Genomic DNA, 20,873 nt, shown 5'->3' on the forward strand with positions numbered 1-20,873 from the left:
TGAAGAGTATTCTCTGAATTCATCAAAGTATGAATCTCACTGATATAGAGCCAAGTTGAGAGAATAAACTTTGTCCATAATTTTGACATGTTTACTACACATCCCCTCTTGTCATATAATATCAACCTTTTTAACTTATACTTTCAGAAGAAATAGGTAAAAATGCTTATTAAAACCAAGTTACCCTCTTGCATTGGCAGAAAACTTCCCAAAAATAGCATGTTTGAAGAAAGGATACTGCTGAAGAAGTGAAGGAAATCCCAGGAAACAGAAAGGATTTTTTAAAAAATGTCCACTTCAGAACTATCTGAAAACAAAGAAAATCCAGTAATAGCACCTTTATCTCCTGAAAAAGAAAAGGATAAAAGCACTGCTGACTTAGAAGGAAAAAACCTTGAGGAAAATCCTGAAAATGATGCTGACCAAAAAACCTCACCAGAGCTAGCAAGCCAAAATGGTATTACAGTGACTCATAAAACTTCTGATCTAAATGAGAAAGATATCCTTAGAGGATCTCAAGGAGATACTGAAAACAAAGACACTAACAACAAAGATATTGACAACAAAGACATCGACAACAAAGACAATGACCATATACAGGCAGCAGTAGTTGTTTTACCAACTGCGATCACCTCCTTACCAGATGAAGAAGCAAGGCATGTTATGGGTGATGATTATGGTGAGGAGAAAGGAGAAAAAGAAGAGGTGGAGGAGGAAGAAGAGAAAACAATAATAGAGGTTACTCCACAAACTTCTGAACACTATGATAAACAAGGCTTACTATTTGAGAGCTATGTGGAAAACGAAAACTTCAGGGTTAAGCTGAATTCCAAGAATTTACATAAATTTCCTAAAAGCCTTTTTAAAACTCAGGATGTAAAATATCTCTATTTAGATAAAAACAAAATAAAAACTTTTCAGGTGGAGCCAAATATGTCAAGTCTTGAAGTATTGTCGATGAAAGAAAATGAATTAATAGCACTACCAGTAGAAATTAAATTGCTCTGTAATCTAAGTGTGTTAAATGTCAGCCACAACCACATAGCCTCCCTCCCCGTAGAAATAGCACAGCTTGTCTGGCTAAGGCAACTTTTCTTGGATGATAATAATTTTTTGGAATTTCCTACAATACTAGGAAGTCTTGAAAAGTTGGAATTTTTAAGCTTGTCTGGAAATAGCCTAAAAGGTCTACCAGAAACGATGGCCAATATGAAAAATTTAAAAGTTCTCAATCTCAGCTCAAATCAGTTTTCAATATTTCCTAACATCGTTTGCTATCTTCTAAAGTTAAATAAGCTAAGTGTCTCAAAAAATCTCATAAGCAGTTTGCCAAAAGAAATCAGACAGCTAAAGAATCTGGAAGAATTTTTCCTGGACCACAATAAATTGACATTTTTACCTGTGCAAATCTTTCGGTTGCTGAAACTAAAAAGGCTCCATCTGATTGATAATAAACTGGAATCTATTTCCCACAACATTAAGAACTTAAAAGAACTCAAGGTCCTCCAACTTGACAAAAATTTATTGAAACAACTAAATAAAGAAATTTACTCCTGTCATAAGTTAGAATATCTTAGCCTTAATGACAATGACTTAGAAATGATTCCTAATGACATTCATAGCCTCAAAAACCTGAGAGTACTCTACATCAACCGAAATAAAATGATGGTTCTAAATGAGGACATTTCCCATCTGAAATATCTCAAGGTATTAGAATTTTCTGGAAATGCAATCGAAGACATTCCTATTGAAATAAAAAATTGCCATCAGATAAGGAAAGTAGACTTGAGTTTTAATAAACTACATGATTTCCCAGTAGGCCTTTGTGCTCTGAACTTTCTTGAATATTTGAACCTTAATGGAAATAAACTTTCAGAAATACCTGTTGACCTCTCATTTAGTAGACAACTAATTCACTTAGAATTAAATCAAAACAATTTATCCTCCTTTTCTGATTACATATGTAGACTTATAAACCTTAATTACTTAAATCTTAGTAAGAACAAAATACCTCAAATTCCACCGTCTATCTCCAATATGATTTCTCTCCGGGTGCTTATTTTAAGTGACAATATATTTGAAAATTTCCCCAAAGAACTGTGCGCTTTAGAAAACCTACAGATACTTGATCTATCTGGAAACCAAATACAGTATGTCCCTTCTGAAATCAGTAATCTACAAGTGATCCAAAACTTGGACTTATCAAGCAACAGATTTGGATGTTTTCCAATTGAATTGTGTCAGCTATCTACCCTGAAGGAGTTGAAGTTGTGCCAAAAGAATGGATGTAAGGTAAGAAAAAAATATTTTTTTCCCCCTCCTTGAGACAAAAAGTATTTGAGCTTGTATTTTCAGCAGTGAGCTTTAGAGCATTTAACTTCTTAAACCTAAACCCACTTGCTGCTCCATTTAAATAAAGGTTACAGATACAGCTTTTTAATAAGATATACCTTTTTAATAAACAGGAAAAAAAATTGCTTAACTGACAACTGGTACAGTAGCATCTTCTCCTTCTTGGTTCCTTTTTAAATAAACATTAAAAGGTCAGTTGTGGAAATCCTCTCCAAAATCACAGAACCAAAGAAACTCCAAGTTGGAAGGGACTTCAGGAGTCCTAGGGTGCAGTGCTTAGCACAGCTGCTTTCTACCACTTCCTTGCCGAAAATCCTTTGCTTGAATGTCTCTTGTGACAGGGCGCTCACTCACTAAGTCTGGAGGCATTTCTTTCCATTTTTGAACAATTCTGGGTGTTGGATAGATGCCAGAAAGAACTGAGCTGAAATTTGTAGACTTCTGTTCTTGTAACCAAGGACCCCATTACTTTTGGGGCCACTATATCACACAATGACTTATGTTGGACTTGCTCTCTATTAGATCCCTAATTCTTTTTCACTTGAGCCATTTTCTTCCCAAATCTCCCCAGTCCTGTGTGTGCAGCAGTAGATGTGTTTTAATGCAAGAGTAGGACTATTTCTTTCAATTTGTTCTTATCAGGCCACCATTCAAGTCTGTCAAGATTTTTTTGAATCCTAATTCTGTCTTCTAATATTTTGTCTGTGTTTTTAATGTGTGTTTTTTATAGAAAACTTGATATGCCTACCAGTTCTGCCTTCTTTCCAATTATTCATAAGAGCAGAACTGCACCAAACACAGAGCCATGTTGCACCCAGTTGAAGACTTACCTTCAAATTGGCATTGATTCATTATTTAATATTACTGAAATATTAAAGGTTAAATATTAATAAAGCAATAATAATTAACTAATAATATTAAATAAACAACACTCCCTATTTTCCCCATTTTGTTACTTTCCTTTTACTACATTACATTGTTTTGGGTAAAGAATTTTTTTGTTTTCATATTTTAATATATCCATCTTATGTCTGATTAAATCTGTCACTTTTGAGTTAAGAGCTCTCCCATCCAAAATTAACCAGTTCTGAACCTACCAGTGTTATCATTCAGTATTCATCTTTTCATCTTGTCCTCAAGGATATTATAAAGTGACTGTCAAGTGCCTTGATAAAATCCATATTCCTTCATCTGTAAAATGAGAAGGATATTAATAGTTGGCATTCCTGATACATAGGATTGTTGTCACAAGATTCAAATAAGATAAGTTAGGTCAAGAGCTTTATAAACCTTAAAGTGATTAAAAAATTCTGCCAGCTATCATCATCATCATCATCATCATCATCTTCTTCTTCTTCTCCTCTCCTTCTCCTCCTCCTCCTCCTTCTTCTTCTTCTTCATATTCCCCAGAACTATAACAGTTTAGTGACCCTATTAAAAAAAAAAGAGATTGGTCTGGCATGACTTATTCTTAATGAATTCATGCTGACTTTTAGTGATCACCTCTTTCCTTAAAACCATTCTCTTAATAATTCATTCTAAAAATGTTCGCTGATATTTATTTCGTGCTTTAAGATTATACATTTTCTCATCAGAGCCTCACAAATATGTTGTGATGCAGCTTTTACACTTGTATTAACCTCATTTTCCAGATGAAGAAATTAAGACTTAGAGAAATTAAGTGTCAGAACACAACCAATAAATGTGCTTATTTTAGAGGTAAGGGGAGAAGGGTTCATTTAAATTCTGGTCACTTCCGACTCTAGGTTTGACACATATGCTACACTGGCCCTTAAGAATTTGCATGAAACTGTTCTTGAGTTCATTGACTTATAGGCTGAAATATTTACCTTCCTTCCCCTTTATGAAATCATATCGTTTCCTAGAAAAATTAAAATGCACCCACTTCTCTCTATCCTCACCAATATAGTTTTTAAATCATTTTAACTTAAGGGTTGCTAGGTAGCATAATGATATCTTAACATTTCTTTAATTTACATTTTTCACTGTTTAGTTGAGGAAATACTTTTTTTGTAGACACATAAAAACTCTCTTCAGACCACTTATCCAGTGTAAAAGAAGCACTAATCTTGTTTATTTATATAATTTTCTAGCATATTTTGTTTAAAGCTTTTATCAGTTATATTTGTCACATATACAGGGTATTCTAAAACCTCTGCTGTAGTTTCAAGTTATTAAAGCTTTCAGGTCACCCCATGTTTTATCCATTTTGTTGCTTTCCTTTAGTTATTTAGTGTATTACATTTTGTTGAGGGAAGGATTTATGTTTTGTTTACATATTTGAATACATTCATCTTGTGTCTGATTAAATCCATTACTTTTGATTTAGTACTCAAGATTTCTATCCAAAAACTAGTACATATGTATTGTAAAGTAGTCTTCTGTTTTTGTTTCTATATGCTATATGTTGTATGTTTTGTTAACATTAGTTCTTTGGATTATCTGGAAAATATTGCACGTGAACTGAGGTATGGATCAAAGCTAATCATTTTCCATATAGATATCCAAATATCTTAACATCCCTTGTGCAACATTTCCTTTCCCCTGTCCCTACTATCCTATTCCCTCTGCTTATAATAGATTGACTCATAACAGTCTGAGTCCGTCTGCCCTCCATGATTGCTCCTGAAAACAATTTCCCTTGCCACTCCCCTACCATTTTTGGAAAAAAAGTAATGATAGCATGAATGACTTTTAAGGTATAATTTTTAATTGAACTTTTGTTACAGTTAACTCAAGTTCCAGATGAATTGTCTAATTTGACTCAGCTCGAAAGCCTTGATATTTCACATAACACTATAAAAGAACTTCCAAAGAATATAGGAGAATTAAAAAAATTGGTCAGTTTCAATGCCAATAACAACTTGATAAATGCTCTCCCACTGTCTTTTGAATCTTTAAACAAGCTCCAGCATCTGGACATGAGTGGTGAGTACTAAGTCCTTCTGTCCTTAAGGTAAGTGAAAAAGAAGCTTAAGGATGGGCTTTTGGAAACATCTGCCAGGTTTGCAGAGTGAGCAGACAAGGACAGGGGCATTTGAAGGAAGAGAAATGCAAAATTCCAATCAAATGGGCAGCAATACTGTATTAGAGGATATATTAGGATGGAAAGAGCTTTGGGTTTTGAAGCAGATCAGGGTTGCAACCCTGGTTCTGCTCTTCAGCAGTCTGTGTGACCTCAAGTAGGCCACACTTTATCATTCTAGGTCTCAGTTTCCTCAGATGTAAAATGATGAGATTATGCTAGATAACTGCTAGGGTCTCTTTAGGCTCTTAAATTCTTAAGAAAAGTGTGAAAGCAATGGAGATGTGCTTAAGGGGTACAAAGAAAGAATATGACCATTCCTGGCCTAGAATACATGTGCTTCAGCTGGAGAAGCTGAATGCATGTATGCAGGTATGTATGTGTGTATGTGTACACATGTTTTCATACATATGTGGAGACTGATATTTTGTATGTGGAGCTGGAGAAACTGGATGTTTATGCATATACAGGCATACCTCAGAGATATTGTGGGTTTGGTTCCAAAGCACCACAATAAAGCAAATATAATAAAGCAAGTCACATGAATTTTTTGGTTTCCCAGTACATATAAAAGTTCTGTTTACACTATCTGTAGCCTAGTAAGTATGTAGTAGTATTATGTCTAAAAAAATTTATAGGGGCGGCTAGTGGTGCAGTGAATAGAGCACCAGCCCTGGAGTCGGGAGGACCTGAGTTCAAATCCAGCCTCAGACACCTAACACTTACTAGCTGTGTGCCCCTGGACAAATCACTTAACCCTAATTGCCCTGCCTTCCCCCCTCCAAAAAGACAAAAACAATTTATATACCTTAATAAAAAATAATTTATTGATAAAAAATGCTAATAGTTATCTGAGCTGTTAGTGAGAGCCTTAATCATTTTGTTGGTGGAAGTGCTTGCCTAGGTGCTGATGGCTGCTCACTGACCAGGGTGGTGGTTGCTGAAGCCTGGAGTAGCTGTGGCAATTTCTTAAAATAAGACGACAATGAAGTTAGCCACTTGGATTGGCTCTTCTTTCACCTGAACACTTAAAGTCCACTGTAGGGTTATTAATTAGTCTAATTTCAGTATTGTTGCATCTCAGGGAATAGGGAAGTTAGAGGGGAGGGAGAGAAATGGGAGTAAGCCTGGCAGAACAGTCAGAACACACCCAGCATTTATCAATTAGTTTTGCTGTCTTATATGCGTGCAGTTCATGGCTCTCCCCCCCCCCCCAAACACAACGGTAACATCAAAGATCACTGATCACAGATCACCATAGCAGACACAATAATACTGAAAAAATTTGAAATATTGAGAGAATTACGAAAATACGACACAGAGATACAATGTGAGCACATGCTGTTGGAAGAATGGCACTGATAGCCTTGCTCCTCGCAGGGTGACTGCAACCTTTCATTTGTAAAAAAAAATTAAAAAAGCAACAACACAATATCTACAAAGTGCAGTAAAGCAAATGAAACAAAGCATGCCTTTTGTCAACAGGTAATCATGTTCCATGTGAAAACCAGGTTTATTACAAGACAAATGCATACGCAGGTGGAACCCAAAGGGTTCACATTCTCTGTGGAAGTTTGCATATTTCCAACAGTATAAAAAAAGGATGAGAAAAAACCAGGAAGGTGTGTAGCACCGGAGGGGAAAGTGCAGCAGCCTTCCCAAAAATGAGGAGCAAGGCGATGGCAGAAGGCACATTCTTTTCTGGAACTGCTAGAGTAGACTGAAGACAGGAGAGTCCAGTTATCTGCAAAGAACCCCAGCTGCACAAGCATTCTCCCACAGACTGGCTGGTGCCTCTTTTGCCCCCCAAGAACACACAGGGAGTCCAACTCCTGACAAATATGTCAACTTGGGGGGGTGCTTCATCTGTAACACATTCAGGGCCTCCTGCATGCTCTGGGGGTCTAGCATTTCTGGAAAATAAGGCAACTCAGAAAGACAAATTCAGGGGATCCCTTAACAGCCTTAAACCTGTACATATGTTTGCATATGTACACTTGTAGATGGTTTTTCAAAATTTTCTTATCTTTTCTTCTTTGCTTATGCTTTTTCTGCCTCCTTATGGGAACCTACGGATTAGAGTCTGCAAATTGTCAGTGAAGGAATTTAACTTTGATTCTTGAGTAAATTCCAGAATAGTTTATTCTAGTTTTTTTGGTTTTGGTTGTTGCTGTTTTTACATTTATATGATATTTATTATGTTCCAGGGACGGTACTAAGTGTTTTTCAATTATTATCTCATTTGATCCTTACAACAATCTTGGGAGGTCAGAACTGGTATTAGCCTTTATTTTGCAGATGAGGAAACTGAGGCAAACAGAGATTAAGTGACTTGCCCAAGGTCACAGAGCCATTAAGTATCCAAGGTCAAATTTGAATTCAGTTCTTCCTGAGTCTAAGCTGGGTATTCTATCCACTGTACCACTTAGCTGCCCCAGTTATCCAAGTGATGATTAATGAAGGTCTAACTAACAAAGGAATTAGTGATCACAATGAGCCAACACATTCTCATTGTAGTTATGCCAGACCAACCTGATTTCCTCTTTGGGATAATGTTACTAACCTGATTAATCAGGATATTGCAGACACAGTGTCCCTAGATTCAAGCTAAATATTGGACATAGTACTTCATGCTAAGCATGCAAAAATGAAGGAGGTGGGCGAGGCAATTAGATTCCAAGTAGGTTGAATGGTGAGACTCAAAGAGAACTCATCAGTGGTTCAATTTCAACTAGTGTCATGTCCTGGAATCAGTGCTTGGCCCTTTGCTGTTTGAAATTTTTTTTATCAGTGACTTAGATAAAGGTATAGATAGCCTGCTCATTCAGTTTACAGATATCATAATGCTGGAAGGGAGAGTTTACCATTGGATGACAAGTCAGTATACAAAATGATCTTGCCAAGCTAGAATGGGGCTAAATCATATAAAAGGAACTCAATAGGATCAATATAAAATCTTGTGCTTGGGTTCAAAAAATCAACTTGACAGGGAAACATTGGGGGAGGCCTAGTTTGTCTGTCTCTCTTTTCTGAACAGTTTGTCTTAGAAAAATAGAGGGCCTTGAGGAGGCTACAATTTCCATATAAATTAGTAAGGTGTGATGGTAGCCATAAAAACTAAAGCAATTGTAGACTGCATTCTGAGTGAGAATCCATCTTCCAGGAAGGAAAGGCTATAGTGCTTCTCTCCTTAGTGCTCTGGAGAATTGAGTTTAATCTAAGGGTCACTATTTAGGAAGGAATGTCCAGAAGACAACTGGAATGGTCACTGTGTGCCTTGGATCCATCTCACATGAGGACCATTTGATGGAAATGGAGATACTAGTCCAGAGAAGAAGACCCAGGGGGAGATATGACAGCTGTCATTTAGCATATGAAGGGCTAGGACATGAAACAAAGACGACCCTTGTGCTCTCTGGCCTCAGTGAACAGAACCAGGAGCAGAGTGAAAGTTGAAGAAGGGCAAAGTTGGGCTGGATGCCAGGGAACATTCTGAACCAGCTGGAGCTGTCCAAAAGTGGAATGGGCAGGCTCAAGAAGGGTAGGTGCCCCCACAGTGCTCGAACTGTGCCTGAGTGATTGGTGGATGGGTATGCCACAGTGGGTGTGCCTTTCAGGGGTGAGTTGGACCAATGTGCTTGTGGAGATCTCTTCTAATTCTAAAATTTGGTGATTCCATGAAATCTTCATTAAGCAACCACAGGTAGAGCAGTAAGCCATGAACTTGGGACATATGGTACTCACTCTTTTTTCTTTTAATTTTTTAAAAATTTTTTGCCTTTTGGAGGGCAATTGGGGTTAAGTAATTTGCCCAAGGTTACACGGCTAGTTTTTTGTGTGGGTGTTAAGTGTCTGAGGCTGGAACTGAACTTGGGTCCTCCCGACTCTGGGGGCCAGCGCTTTACTCACTGCGCCACCTAGCCACCCTTTATGGTACTCACTCTTGATTTTATTGTCTCACCGAGTGGGCCCTCCAGAGTCTGGCCACCCTCCCCGCCTTGTAAGTCTTCACACACTTCTGATGAAGTTGGACCCAGAGGCCATGGGTTCAAATTCTGACTTGGTCATTTCCTACTTGTGTGCCTTTGAACAAATCATTTCAACCTTTCTGAACCTCTGGAAGGAAGTGGCACCTATCAGTTATCTGGAGTTAATAAAGATCCCTCACTTGAAGGGTCAATGTAAGGATCAAACAGAAAAATGCATATGTTAAAGCACTTTGAAAACCTTAAAGTGGGGTGTCCATTTGAGCTGTTGTTTTCAGTATTCTCTCCCCCATGCTCACTTTCCACATGCCTGTCTTCCTTCATGGCTTAGCTCCAATGCTGCCTGCTCCCTGTAGATTTTCCTGCTTCCTCCCACTCCCCAGCTGAGAATGTCTCCTCCCTTCTCAGATCTTTCTAGTGCCGTCTGCATCTCTCCTTTGTCCTCATCCCTCCCTCCTGGCAATATACTTATCTGTGTATCTCTCCTATGCTTCAGTAGAGTGTAAACTCCTTTTTTTGTGTGTGTGCTTTTTGGAAGGGAGAGGGGAGGGCAATTGGGGTTAAGTGACTTGCCCAAGGTCACATGGCTAATAAAATGTTCAGTGTCTGAGGTCAGATTTGAACTGAGGTCCTCCTGACTCCAGGGCCAGTGCTCTATTCATTGCACCGCCTAGCTGCCCCTAGAATGTAAACTCCTTGAGGGTAGAAACTGTTTCCTTTATGTATCTCCTGCAAGTAGGCCAGTGCATTGTACACAGTAGGTACTTAATAAATATTTTTCCCCCAGAAAAGGAATGGGAACCACAGGAATGTCTTCTTTATGTAGAGCTTTCCTTTCCCCTCTTGGCAGTTATCCCACTTTATAGACAGAGAAAGGCAATGAACAGCAGAGGGGCTGATGATGTGATTAGCAGAGTCTAGATTTTGTTAAGCCTTAGACTTAATAACTATTGATTGAATGTCTCCATAATTTTCTTTCACTGCAAGTACAATTTGACTCCTGATGTTTTTCCACTAGGAAATCATCTGACAACACTGCCTAATAGTCTCAATAATCTTTCTTCACTGAGGGAAATAAATTTTGATGACAATCCTTTGATTAAGCCCCCACTTGAAGTCTGTAAAGGGAAGGTACTAAACGTTATTGGACATTATCTACAGAGAGCTGAGGACAGAGATGGTAGGTGATCAATAAGCACCTTGTAAAAGAAGCAGTTGACATGAGTTTGTATATATGTAGTCCTGACTTATCTGTGCATATAATGGTCCCCCAACCTCTACCCCTCAGGTCAATGTAAGCTACTCATGGTGCAAGAACTGTTTCTTTTATGTATCCTCAGAACCTAGCCCAGCCTAGCCAACTTGCACTTATTAAATGTTTATTGATTGAATGAGTGAACATATTTGTAAACAACAAAGGTAGTTGTTATTAGATATGTATCACTTCTTTCTAGAGGTCATTCCTGGTTTCTTTAGTTGTTATATATTGTTGTTACATGTACGTATGTAAATATTATGTGTTGATTTTGTATATATCCCATACACACTTATCTCTGAACATATATACAATATACATTTCCAGTAGAATATAAGCTCCTTGAGGAGAGGGACTACCTTCCTTTTCTATTTGTATCTCCAGTGGCTGGCACATAGTAATAGGTGCGTAATGATTGTTTGTTGCTTGGATAACCAAGTGATAAGAAGGAAGGCATGCTTTTCTTTTCTGTGAGTTTAAAATATAACACCAATAATTATGATCCTTAACACAAGATCTGTACTAATACAAAAGGGTGAAGACCCCCTTAGAGAAACAAGAATGATTCTTTCCCATGAGTCTTTCCTCTTGTTAGAGAAATAGTGGACCATAGGTGTGGAATATGACCTATATCTTCAGGTGTGGCCAATGCGTCATTTGGAACTGACAGCAATGTGAAAAAAGAGTATCGGTACATCAGTATCAAAACAATCAGTTCTATGACCACCACAACCATAGTAAGTCCACTCTAAAAGTCAGGGCAAGTAGCCTACAGAGGCAGCAAGAGATTGGACCCATATAGCATCAAAAGTATTAAGATTTGAGACATTCTTGCCCAACAGTTATAGCAAATAGACAAGTACTTCTCAGAATAACATCCTTTTGGCTATAAATTCTGTTAGTATAACATCTTGGGCAAATTTTCTATTGCTGCTGCCTATCCCTCAAAACTTTTTTAAAAAGATGTATTTGATGTTTTTTAACATTGTTGTCATTTCCTAATGCCACTCCCGTTACCCCATCTCATATATATTCACAGACACACAAACACATCCACATCCACGTTCCTCCTCCTTGTAACAAAACAACAGAACTTACTGAGCATGTGTGAGAGCATATGCCTCATTCTGTTCCTACTGTCCACTTTCTCTCCTGAGAGGAGAGAGAGTTTCATTAATCAGTTTGCATGAGTTGAGATTGGTTATTGCACTGATCTGAACTGTGAAGCCTCCTAAAAGGTTTTCAATAAGCATAATTGCTGTGGAACTAGGAGCTTTTATCAGTCCAAACCATAAAAGGAGAATGGGGGAAAGGGATAACCTGTTAATGGCCACAGAAATACTATCATCCGATGTAAATCATAGTTACTTAAGCTCTTGAAGAGGCCTGAGAATCAGTCTATTATGGCATTTAGAAACTTTAAACATCATCTGTTCCTGTCCTCTCCTCTTATAGATGTCTCCCATAGTCCAGCTCCCTAAGATATCATAGACCAAGTTCAGTCTTTGTGGCTGACTCCCAAATTCATGTCTCTTTGGCTCATCATGTCCCTACCCAGAGTTGGCTATAGGAAAATCTCTGAATATACCTTGTGTATAGTGTAAACATGGTTTATGTGTAGTTCTCCATATTTGTAGATAAGTAGCTACTCAGATCCTGTACAAGAATCAGAGGTTACAAAGCACATACCTAGGATAGGATAGCTTTGGTTCTGCCCGACAGAAAATATAAAGCACATAAAAGATTCATAATTTACAAATACAGCAAAACACATGCAAAATTCAAATTAACCAGGACTAGGATCTTGATCTTCCAATCTTTGATACAATTTGCTGTTCTGAGAGCTATTTAGAGATCAGGGCAGCTAGGCATTGTACTAAACTTTCCTCCCTTCCACTGTTAAGAAAGAAATGCATTTGCCATCCAGTATTTGGGATTTTTGTAAAGGCTCATAAAACATTTGCACTTATGTTTATTTTATTTTAAAATTAAATTTTATGTTTATTTTTAGTTTACATCATTCATTTCCACAAGATGTTGAGTTACAAATTTTCTCCTCGTCTTTCCCCTACCCACCACCCCAAAACAGTGATCCCACTGTATACTTCCTCTCCCAATCTGCTCTCAGTTATATCCTTCCCCATCCCCGCTCTGACTTTCTAGTAGAGCAAGATGGATCTCTATACCCCAGTGCCTGTATATCTTATTTCCCAGTTGCATGTAAACAAAATAATTTTTTTTAAACATTTGATTTTAAAACTTTGAATTCCAGAATCTTTTCCTTCCTACCTCATCACCCACCCTAACAGGGAAGATAAGCAATTCGATATAGGTTGTACATGTGTAGCTATGCAAAATTTCCATAGTGGATATACTGTGAAAGACTGACTATATTTCCCTCTGTCCTATCCCAACCCTCACTTGTTCTATTCTCTACTTTGACCCTGTCCTTTTTCAAAAGTGTGTGCTTCCAGCTTGCCTCCCCCCAACCTGTTCTCCCTTCCATCATCCCCCCGCTCATCCCCTTCCCCCCTACTCTCCTATAGGACAAGATACCCTATTTAGTGTGTATGTCATTCCCTCCTTAAGCCAAATTCAATGAGAGTAAGGTTGATTCATTTCCTTTTGCCTTCCTGTTCTTCCCCTCCATTGTAAGTTTTCCCTTGCCTCTTTTATACAAGATAATTTACCTCATTCTGTCTCTCCCCATCTCCTCTCATTATATTCTCCTCTCACCTCTCAATTTCACCTTTTAAGTATCATCCCTTCCTATTCTATTGCTCCTGTGCCCTCTGTCTATGTGTACATGTACACACATACAAACACACACTCACATATGTATTCTTATGCCCATATACCCTCATATATAGACATATATGTGTATGTATACATATATATATACATATATATAGACACACACACACACACACACATATATATATATACACACACATTTATATTCCCTTCAACTAGTCTTATACTGAGAAAAGTTTCATAAGTTACAATTATTATTTTTCCATGTAGGAATTTAAACAGTTCGACTTCGATAAGTTCCTTATGATTTCTTTTCCCTGTTTACCTTCTCATGCTTCTCTTGCTTCTTGTATCTGAATGTCAAATTTTCTATTCAACTCTGGTTTTTTCATCAAGAATACTTGAAAGTTCTCTATTTCATTGAATGACCATATTTTCCCCTGAAACATGATACTCAGTTTTGCTGGGTAAGTGATTCTTGGTTTTAATCCCAGCTCCTTTGACCTCTGGAATATCATATTCCAAGTCCTTCAATCCCTCAGGGTAGAAGCTGCCAGATCCTCTGTTATCCTGATTGTGTTTCCACAATATTCAAATTATTTCTTCTTGGCTGCTGGTAATATTTTCTCCTTGATCTGGGAATCCTGGAACCTGGCTATAATATTCCTAGAAGTTTTTTCTTTGGGATCTTTTCCAAGAGGTAATTAGTGGATTCTTTCAACCTCTATTTTGCCCTCTGGTTCTAAAACATTAGGGCAGTTTTCCTTGAGAATCTCTTGAAGGATGATTTCTAGGTTCTTTTTTTGTTCATGGCTTTCAGGTAGTCCAGTAATTTTTAAATTCTCTCTCCTGGATCTATTTTCCAGGTCAGTGGTTTTTCCAGTGAGATATTTCACATTGCCTTCTATTTTTTCACTTGTTTGGATCTGTTTAATAGTATCTTGATTTCTCATAAAGTCACTAGCTTCCATTTGCTTCAATCTAATTCTGAAGGAATTATTCTCTTCAGTGAGCTTTTGAGATTCCTTTTCCATCTGGAAAATTTGGCTTTTTAAGGCATTCTTCTCCTCATTGGCTTTTTGAGCCTCTTTTGCCATTTGAGTTAGTCTGTTTTTTAAGGTATTATTTTCTTCAGTCATGTTGTTGACTCTCTTTTCATGATTTTCTGGCATCATTCTCATTTCTCTTCCTAATTTTTCTTCCACTTCTCTTACTTGGTTTTCAAAATCCTTCTTAAGGTCCTCTATGGCCTGTAACTAGTTCATATTTTTCTTGGAAGCTTTTGGTGCAGGAGTTCTGACTTTACTGTCTTCCTCCTGTTCCCTGCTTTCATCTTTTTTGTACCCAAAAAAGGAATCCAAAGTTGGATTGCTGTGCTTGCTTTGCTTCCTTTGCTTGCTCATATTGCCACTCAATTACTTGACTTTTGAGCTTTTTGCCACAGTAGAACTCTACTTCCAAAGAGGAGAGCTTTGTCCCAAATTACTGGGCTTTTTGCAGCTGCTGGAGGTATTAGTTGGGTGCCCTCTCAGAAGCCTCCACATGCTCTGGCTCACTGGTCACACACCCCAGGACCTCCACCCTAGATAGCAATCCAGATCCAGGAAGGTTAAAGCAAGAGTGATTACCCCTCAGAATGTTTGCTTGATCCCCCTACAATCTGCAGGCCAAGAGCTCTGAAGCAGCCACGGGGCAGCCACTGCACTTCAGCCACTTCTCCCTCTGGGGGCAGAGGCCAGACTGCACTCCCAGACCCCCTGTTCCCACAAAGTCCACACTGAACTCTCACTTTTTCTTTGGCATTCATGGGTTGATAAATTCTAGAAACCACCATACCTGCTGGTGATCCACTCACTCCAAGTTCCTCCAGCTGGGGCTGGTTGTAGCCACCCTGAGGCTAAAACCGTGGACTCACACTGGGCTGGGCTCTGCTCCCAGCACACTGCTATGGACCCTTCCTGCCAGCCTGCTGGGCTGTCTTCAGTGGGAGGTTTGTTTCTCTCTGTCACTTTGTGGGTTCTTTAGACCTAAAGTTTGTTTAGAGTAATTTTTATAGGTATTTGAGGTGGTTATGGAAGGGGCATATGGAGTTTTCCTGCTTCTATGCCACCATCTTGGCTCTACTCCTGCACTTGTGTTTTTAAAAAATAATTTTTATTCTGAATTTGACAAACCCCAAATAAAACGGGCATTTCCGTGTGCATAATCGAGGAGAAAAAAGGATTGATTGTACATGCAACTGCAGACACTATTATATATGCTTCCTTTTCTTTTAGGCACATAAATTCAACTTGTTGCTTTCAAAGCTGTCCAGTTTGTGCTTTTTTCTGTTTTTTTTTCTCCTATTCTCTTCTCTGTATTTTAAAATAATCTGCTCAATAGTCTTCCTTCATTTCTTTTCTTTCCATTTCACCTCATCCTATCCCTTCTCATTCTCCTCAACCTCCAAAGTCCTTGTAAAATATTGCATTTACATTCATCATCCACTTCAGAGAAGTCTTCTAAAATTGAGTCCTTGCTGAAGATCAGCTTAACCAAGCTGACTCTTAATTAAATGGAGGAAATGGAAAACTGAAATAGTGGAGAAGGTTGGGAAGCAATGACTTTCAAATTTGGTCAAAGACAGTGTGAGCCAATCAGAGATCACTTGGGATAGAGAAGACAGCTCTGTTTAAACACTAGCAGAAAAATCACAAGACTAGAAAATCAGTAATTGGGCCAGCCACTTAACCTCTCAATGTTTCAGAGTCCTTAGCTAGAAGATGGGGATTTGTATTAGAGTGTCTCTGAAGTATCTTTTAACTCCAAAGTTATATAATGATGATGTTGCTGAGAGAAATTAAGTAGGGTTACAGAATGGGAGAAGCTGTCCATTAGTGGCTGTTCTTTTTGAATTGTTGTGAACATCAGAGATATATGCATTAATAAAATAAAATACAGAAACATTCCTTAGTAAGAGATATATGATGTTAATTTAAAACATAAGATCCTTGTCAAATGAAGGTACCTTAAAACTTTTCTTATCTTTATTTTCAGAGAAAATCTTGCAGAAGTTGTTCAGGATAGTTTCTCACAATCTCCCTGGAGTGCACTTTGAGTTTTTCTGTCAAAAGCTACAACTGAAGAAGCCAGTGATCGATGTTCTAATGAAAAAGTACTTCTGCATAATAAGATTTGTAGTTCTCCCTTTCAGTGGAAAGCATGTGTCTATGTATACAAATGAGATAATGCATGTAAAGCACTTGGAAAATCTGTAATGCTAACTAAGTGGCAGCTATTTTATGATGATATACATATAGAAATCTCAGCTAAGTGGTGTACTGGATAGAGCCCTGGGCTGAGAATCAGGAAGACTCCTCTTCAAGAGTTGAAATCCAGCCTCAGACACTTACTAGCTGTGTGACCCTGGGCAAGTCACTTCACCCTGTTTGGCTCAATTCCTGATCTATAAGATGAGCTAGAGAAGGAAATGGCAAACCACTCCAGTATCTTTGCCAAGAAAACCCCACAAGGGGTCATAAAGAGTCAAATGTGACTGAAACAAAAACATATATGCACATATATCACAAAAACAAAGTAAAAACAATTTATCAGTTGATGAATTTTCTTCTGTTTATACTTCAGATAAGAAAGTTAATTGCTTCTTGTTTATCTAACAGGTTGTGGTTTACTTAACTTATTAACAACTAATATTTTACATTTCACATGAATGTTTGAATTTCACAAATCCTCCTTACCAGGGAGCCACGCTCATTCATTACTTTCAAGAGAGAATTAGCTCTGCTGTAGGAATGACTTCAGTAAATTAACATTTATCCTTTATTGTTGAAGTATGAACAGAAGGATAAATCATCAATTTAATTATCACAAAAGCTGAACAGTAACATTGTGACCTATACAGTATTAAGGTAATATGATGTTCCAAAATGGAAACTTTTCACTAGCATATGATAGCAATAATAATATTGTACCAGATGTTTGGTAACTTTAAATTTTAAAGAAAAGTCCATTTGTGTTAGTACAGAGAAACAGGCAGCCTAGCTGTCAGAGGAGCAAATAGGGCTGTTTGGGAAGATCAGTGCTCTAATCTAAACCCAAGATGCTATAGATTTAATCAAGGCATCAAAAAGAGACTATAGTACTTGTATTGGTGATATATATGACTCTGGCCCCTTACTCTTTTAATATGCAATGCTAGAGACATCTCAGGGCAGCTAAGTAGCGCCATGGTACATAGCGTGCTAGGCCTGTAGTCAGGAAGATGCAACTTTCTGAGTTCAAATCCAGCCTCAAGACACTTAGTACTAGCCGTGTGATCTTGGTCAAATCACTTCACCTTTTTTGCCTCAGTTTCCTCGTCTGTAAAATGAGCTGGAGAAGGAAATGGTAAACCACTCCAGTATCTTTGCCAAGAAAACCCAAATGGGATCATGGAGAGTCAGAAATGACTGAAATGACTGAACAACAAAGACATATCAAAAGCAAAAAACCCAGAATAGAGTTCATGATCTTTTCCCCAAACTCTCCCTTCTTCTAAATTTTCTCTATTTCTGCAGAGGGCACCATCATTCTGCAAGTGCTTCAGCTTCCTAACACTGGCTTTCTCCTTAGCTCTTCCATCTCCCTCAGCCCTCATAACCAGTCAGCTGCTAACTCTTAAGCCTCCACACCATTGCTTCCTATCTGGCCCCTTCCTCCCTGCATGGGCTCCCTTAGGTCAGTCCTTGAGCAATGTTTCCCTAGGTTACTGTGGCCACCTCCTAACTGGTCTCCTGCCTCAAGTCCCTCACCACTCCAAGACATTCTACACATTGCTGTCAAAGTAATTTTCCTTCAATGCAAAACTGACCGTATGACTCCACTACTAGGCAACTCCAATGGTTTCCTGTTGCCTCCAGGATAAAAGATAAACTTTTTTGTTTATTTTTTTGGTCTTTTTTTGGAGGGGGGAAGGCAGGGCAATTGGGGTTGTGACTTGTCCAAGGTCATACAGCTAGTAAGTGTTAAGTGTCTGAGGCCGAATTTGAACTCGGGTCCTCCTGACTCCAGGGCTGGTGCTCTATTCACTGCGCCACCTAGCCGCCCCTTGTTTAGTTTTTAAAGCACCTCATAACCTGGTCCCAAACTACCTTTCTTAACCCTCATCCAACCCCACAGGCTTATTGTAAGGATCACATGAGATCTTGGTAAAGTATTGAGCACTGTTCCTGGCACATAGGAGGCTTAATAAATGCTTATTCCCTTCCTTTCTTTCCAGCCTCTCCCACTCTTGAAGCCAGCCAAAATGGCCTTTTTACACAAGATGCTCTGGCTCCCCTCTCCATGGCTGTAGAAAGCATTTTCTTCTTAAGTACCATCTTCTAGAGACGAAGCCTTTCTGATCTCCCCAACTGCTGTTGCCCTCCTTTCTCCCAAACCGCTTTGTATTTAATAACCTTGAATTTGTTTGCATGTGTTTTCTTTATATTTATCCAACTCACATACACATATGGAGATACAGGCACACACCTATACATGTATCTCCTTGTCATCTCCCCAGCTAGAATGCAAGTTCCTTCAGGGTAGGGATGTCTTCATTCATTGTCTCTCTATTCTGGGGGCCTAGCGCAGTACCTGGCTCATGTTTGGCACTTGGTGATTGATTAACATGCTGCTCTTGCAAACTGTTGGATGGAAAAGAGAGAATGAGGAGCAGTCAGATGGGACTCTGGCGGGCTTTGGATAGCTCAGAGGCAGCTGTTTTCAGGCCTTAGCACAACTCTCGTGTGTCCTTGAGTTCTCTAGGGATCATTATCCCAGAGTCGAGGCCCTGAGAGCAACATTCAAGAGAAATCTGTGATGGCCCTAGAATTAAGGCTTCTCTGAGGTAAGTGCTAATTTTAGAGTGTTCTTGGTAAGGGATAAAAAGCGTGGCATTTGTATTTAATGAAAATGTAGGCATTAATTTCCTGTAAGACTGTTATACTCAAGTTATCTGCAGTAGTAGTACTAGTAGTAGTAGTAGTAGTAATAGTAGTAGTAGTAGTTGTAGTAGTAGTAGTAGCAGTAACAAAAAGAGAAGTCTAGTGCAGAAAAAAAGGAATTTGCCCAAGAACACATGGCAGAAGAGCTAGGAATAAAATGGAAGCATGATAATGATGATGATGATTGTTAGCTCATAACTTTATGTTAAAAATTAAATTTTTTTTTCTCAACTTTAGGATTGGTACTAAATTGGAAGAAGCAATTCTTGAGGCACTCAACATATGGAGAGTGGAAAAAGATCCACCACAAAATCCTGCTGTATTGCGAGACCAACTTATAAGAATAATAGCTATAACAGGGATACAAGAATTGGTTGATAAAGTCACAGCTCTAAAGCTTTGTACCCAGTTATTCAAATTATAAATACTCCATAGAAATAAAATGAGAGCTTATGAAACATTGTGTCATTGGGTCTATAAATATGGATATTTTTACTATAGCTTTATTTTAGAATGATGGAATTGTAATGAGCTGGTCTCTATCAGCAACTGGTACATAAGTACTCAAGCAATCATAATAAAATGTTACATAGTTTGTTGTTTTTTTACTTGCTATGTATGTTGCTTGAAAAATTAGCGTGTTGGTTGGTTTTTAAAATGATTCAGTTGTAAATTTTTTTGTTTTGCCTTTTTTTAGAGGGCAATTGGGGTTAAGTGACTTGCCCAAGGTCACATGGCTAGTTTTCGTGTTAAGTGTCTGAGGTCACATTTGAACTCAGGTCCTCCTGACTCCAGGGCTGGTGCTCTATTCACTGCACCACCTAGCTGCCCCTATTCAGTTGTATTTTTAATAAACTTTTTTACACATGGGAAATTTTATTCTTCATGACAAATGTCAATCAACACTCAAACTAAATATAGTATAGCTCTCAAAACCACCTCCACAAATTTGAACCTTTTATATCTGGATTAGATAGAATAAAAACATATTAGAAGATGGATACACTTGAGACAAGTACAGCCTGAAGATTTGGATGAAGAGTTGGGGGAGAAAAGTGGCTCATCTTAAGTAAATGGTGGTAAGAAAATTAATCCAGAAATTGTCTTTATCATAATTTTACAAATAAAAAACGACCCCAAAGGATCATCTGTTATATGCTGCCTTATGATTCTCTTCCTATATTATGACACCATAAAAAGATAACTATGAAAATATATGTAGTAACTGATGCAAAGTGAAATGAACAGAACCATAACAGCATACACACTGATATCTATCCATCTATACAGCTGTTTATAAAACTACAATTCACATTGAATGAAACAAAAGTTCACCTAGACCAAAGCTGGGAGGGAGAACTTCTCATTGGATGAGAAAAGTCAGGATACAAAATGATCTTGCCAGGCCAGAATATAGGGCTGAGTCTAATAAAAGGACATTGAATAAGATCAATATAAAATCTTATGCTTGGCTTCAAAAAATCAACTTCACAAGGACAAAATGGGAGAAGCCTAGT

The 20,873-nt window shown here is 38.2% G+C and overlaps 1 protein-coding gene across 2 annotated transcripts; it reads left to right on the forward strand.

The window, feature by feature from the left end:
* Positions 1–196: 196 nt before the first annotated feature.
* On the forward strand, positions 197–19,810 carry LRRD1 (leucine rich repeats and death domain containing 1). 2 transcript variants are annotated; one of them, XM_069086084.1, is made up of 5 exons: positions 197–2,292; positions 5,103–5,301; positions 10,403–10,564; positions 16,430–16,547; positions 19,594–19,810. In XM_069086084.1, exons 1-5 carry the CDS (start codon positions 289–291, stop codon positions 19,778–19,780), a joined length of 2,670 nt encoding a protein of 889 aa, XP_068942185.1. In that variant the 5' UTR covers positions 197–288; the 3' UTR covers positions 19,781–19,810. The 2 variants fall into 2 exon arrangements, with proteins under 2 accessions (XP_068942185.1, XP_068942186.1); XM_069086085.1 differs by lacking the exon at positions 16,430–16,547.
* The last annotated feature ends 1,063 nt before the right edge of the window (positions 19,811–20,873 follow it).

Source organism: Petaurus breviceps, unplaced genomic scaffold (assembly GCF_028583685.1).
Source record: "Petaurus breviceps papuanus isolate PSGF00001 unplaced genomic scaffold, PetGlider_PUasm1.0 178, whole genome shotgun sequence".
In the NCBI taxonomy this organism is placed as follows: Eukaryota; Metazoa; Chordata; class Mammalia; order Diprotodontia; family Petauridae; genus Petaurus; species Petaurus breviceps.

Bases quoted from the DNA above. Each gene is read 5' to 3' on its own strand.
- LRRD1 (XM_069086084.1), top strand. From the start codon at position 289: ATGTCCACTTCAGAACTATCTGAAAACAAAGAAAATCCAGTAATAGCA. The intron at 5,302-10,402 runs GTGAGTACTAAG...TTTTTCCACTAG, and splicing joins CCAGCATCTGGACATGAGTG to GAAATCATCTGACAACACTG. The intron at 10,565-16,429 runs GTAGGTGATCAA...CTTTATTTTCAG, and splicing joins GAGAGCTGAGGACAGAGATG to AGAAAATCTTGCAGAAGTTG.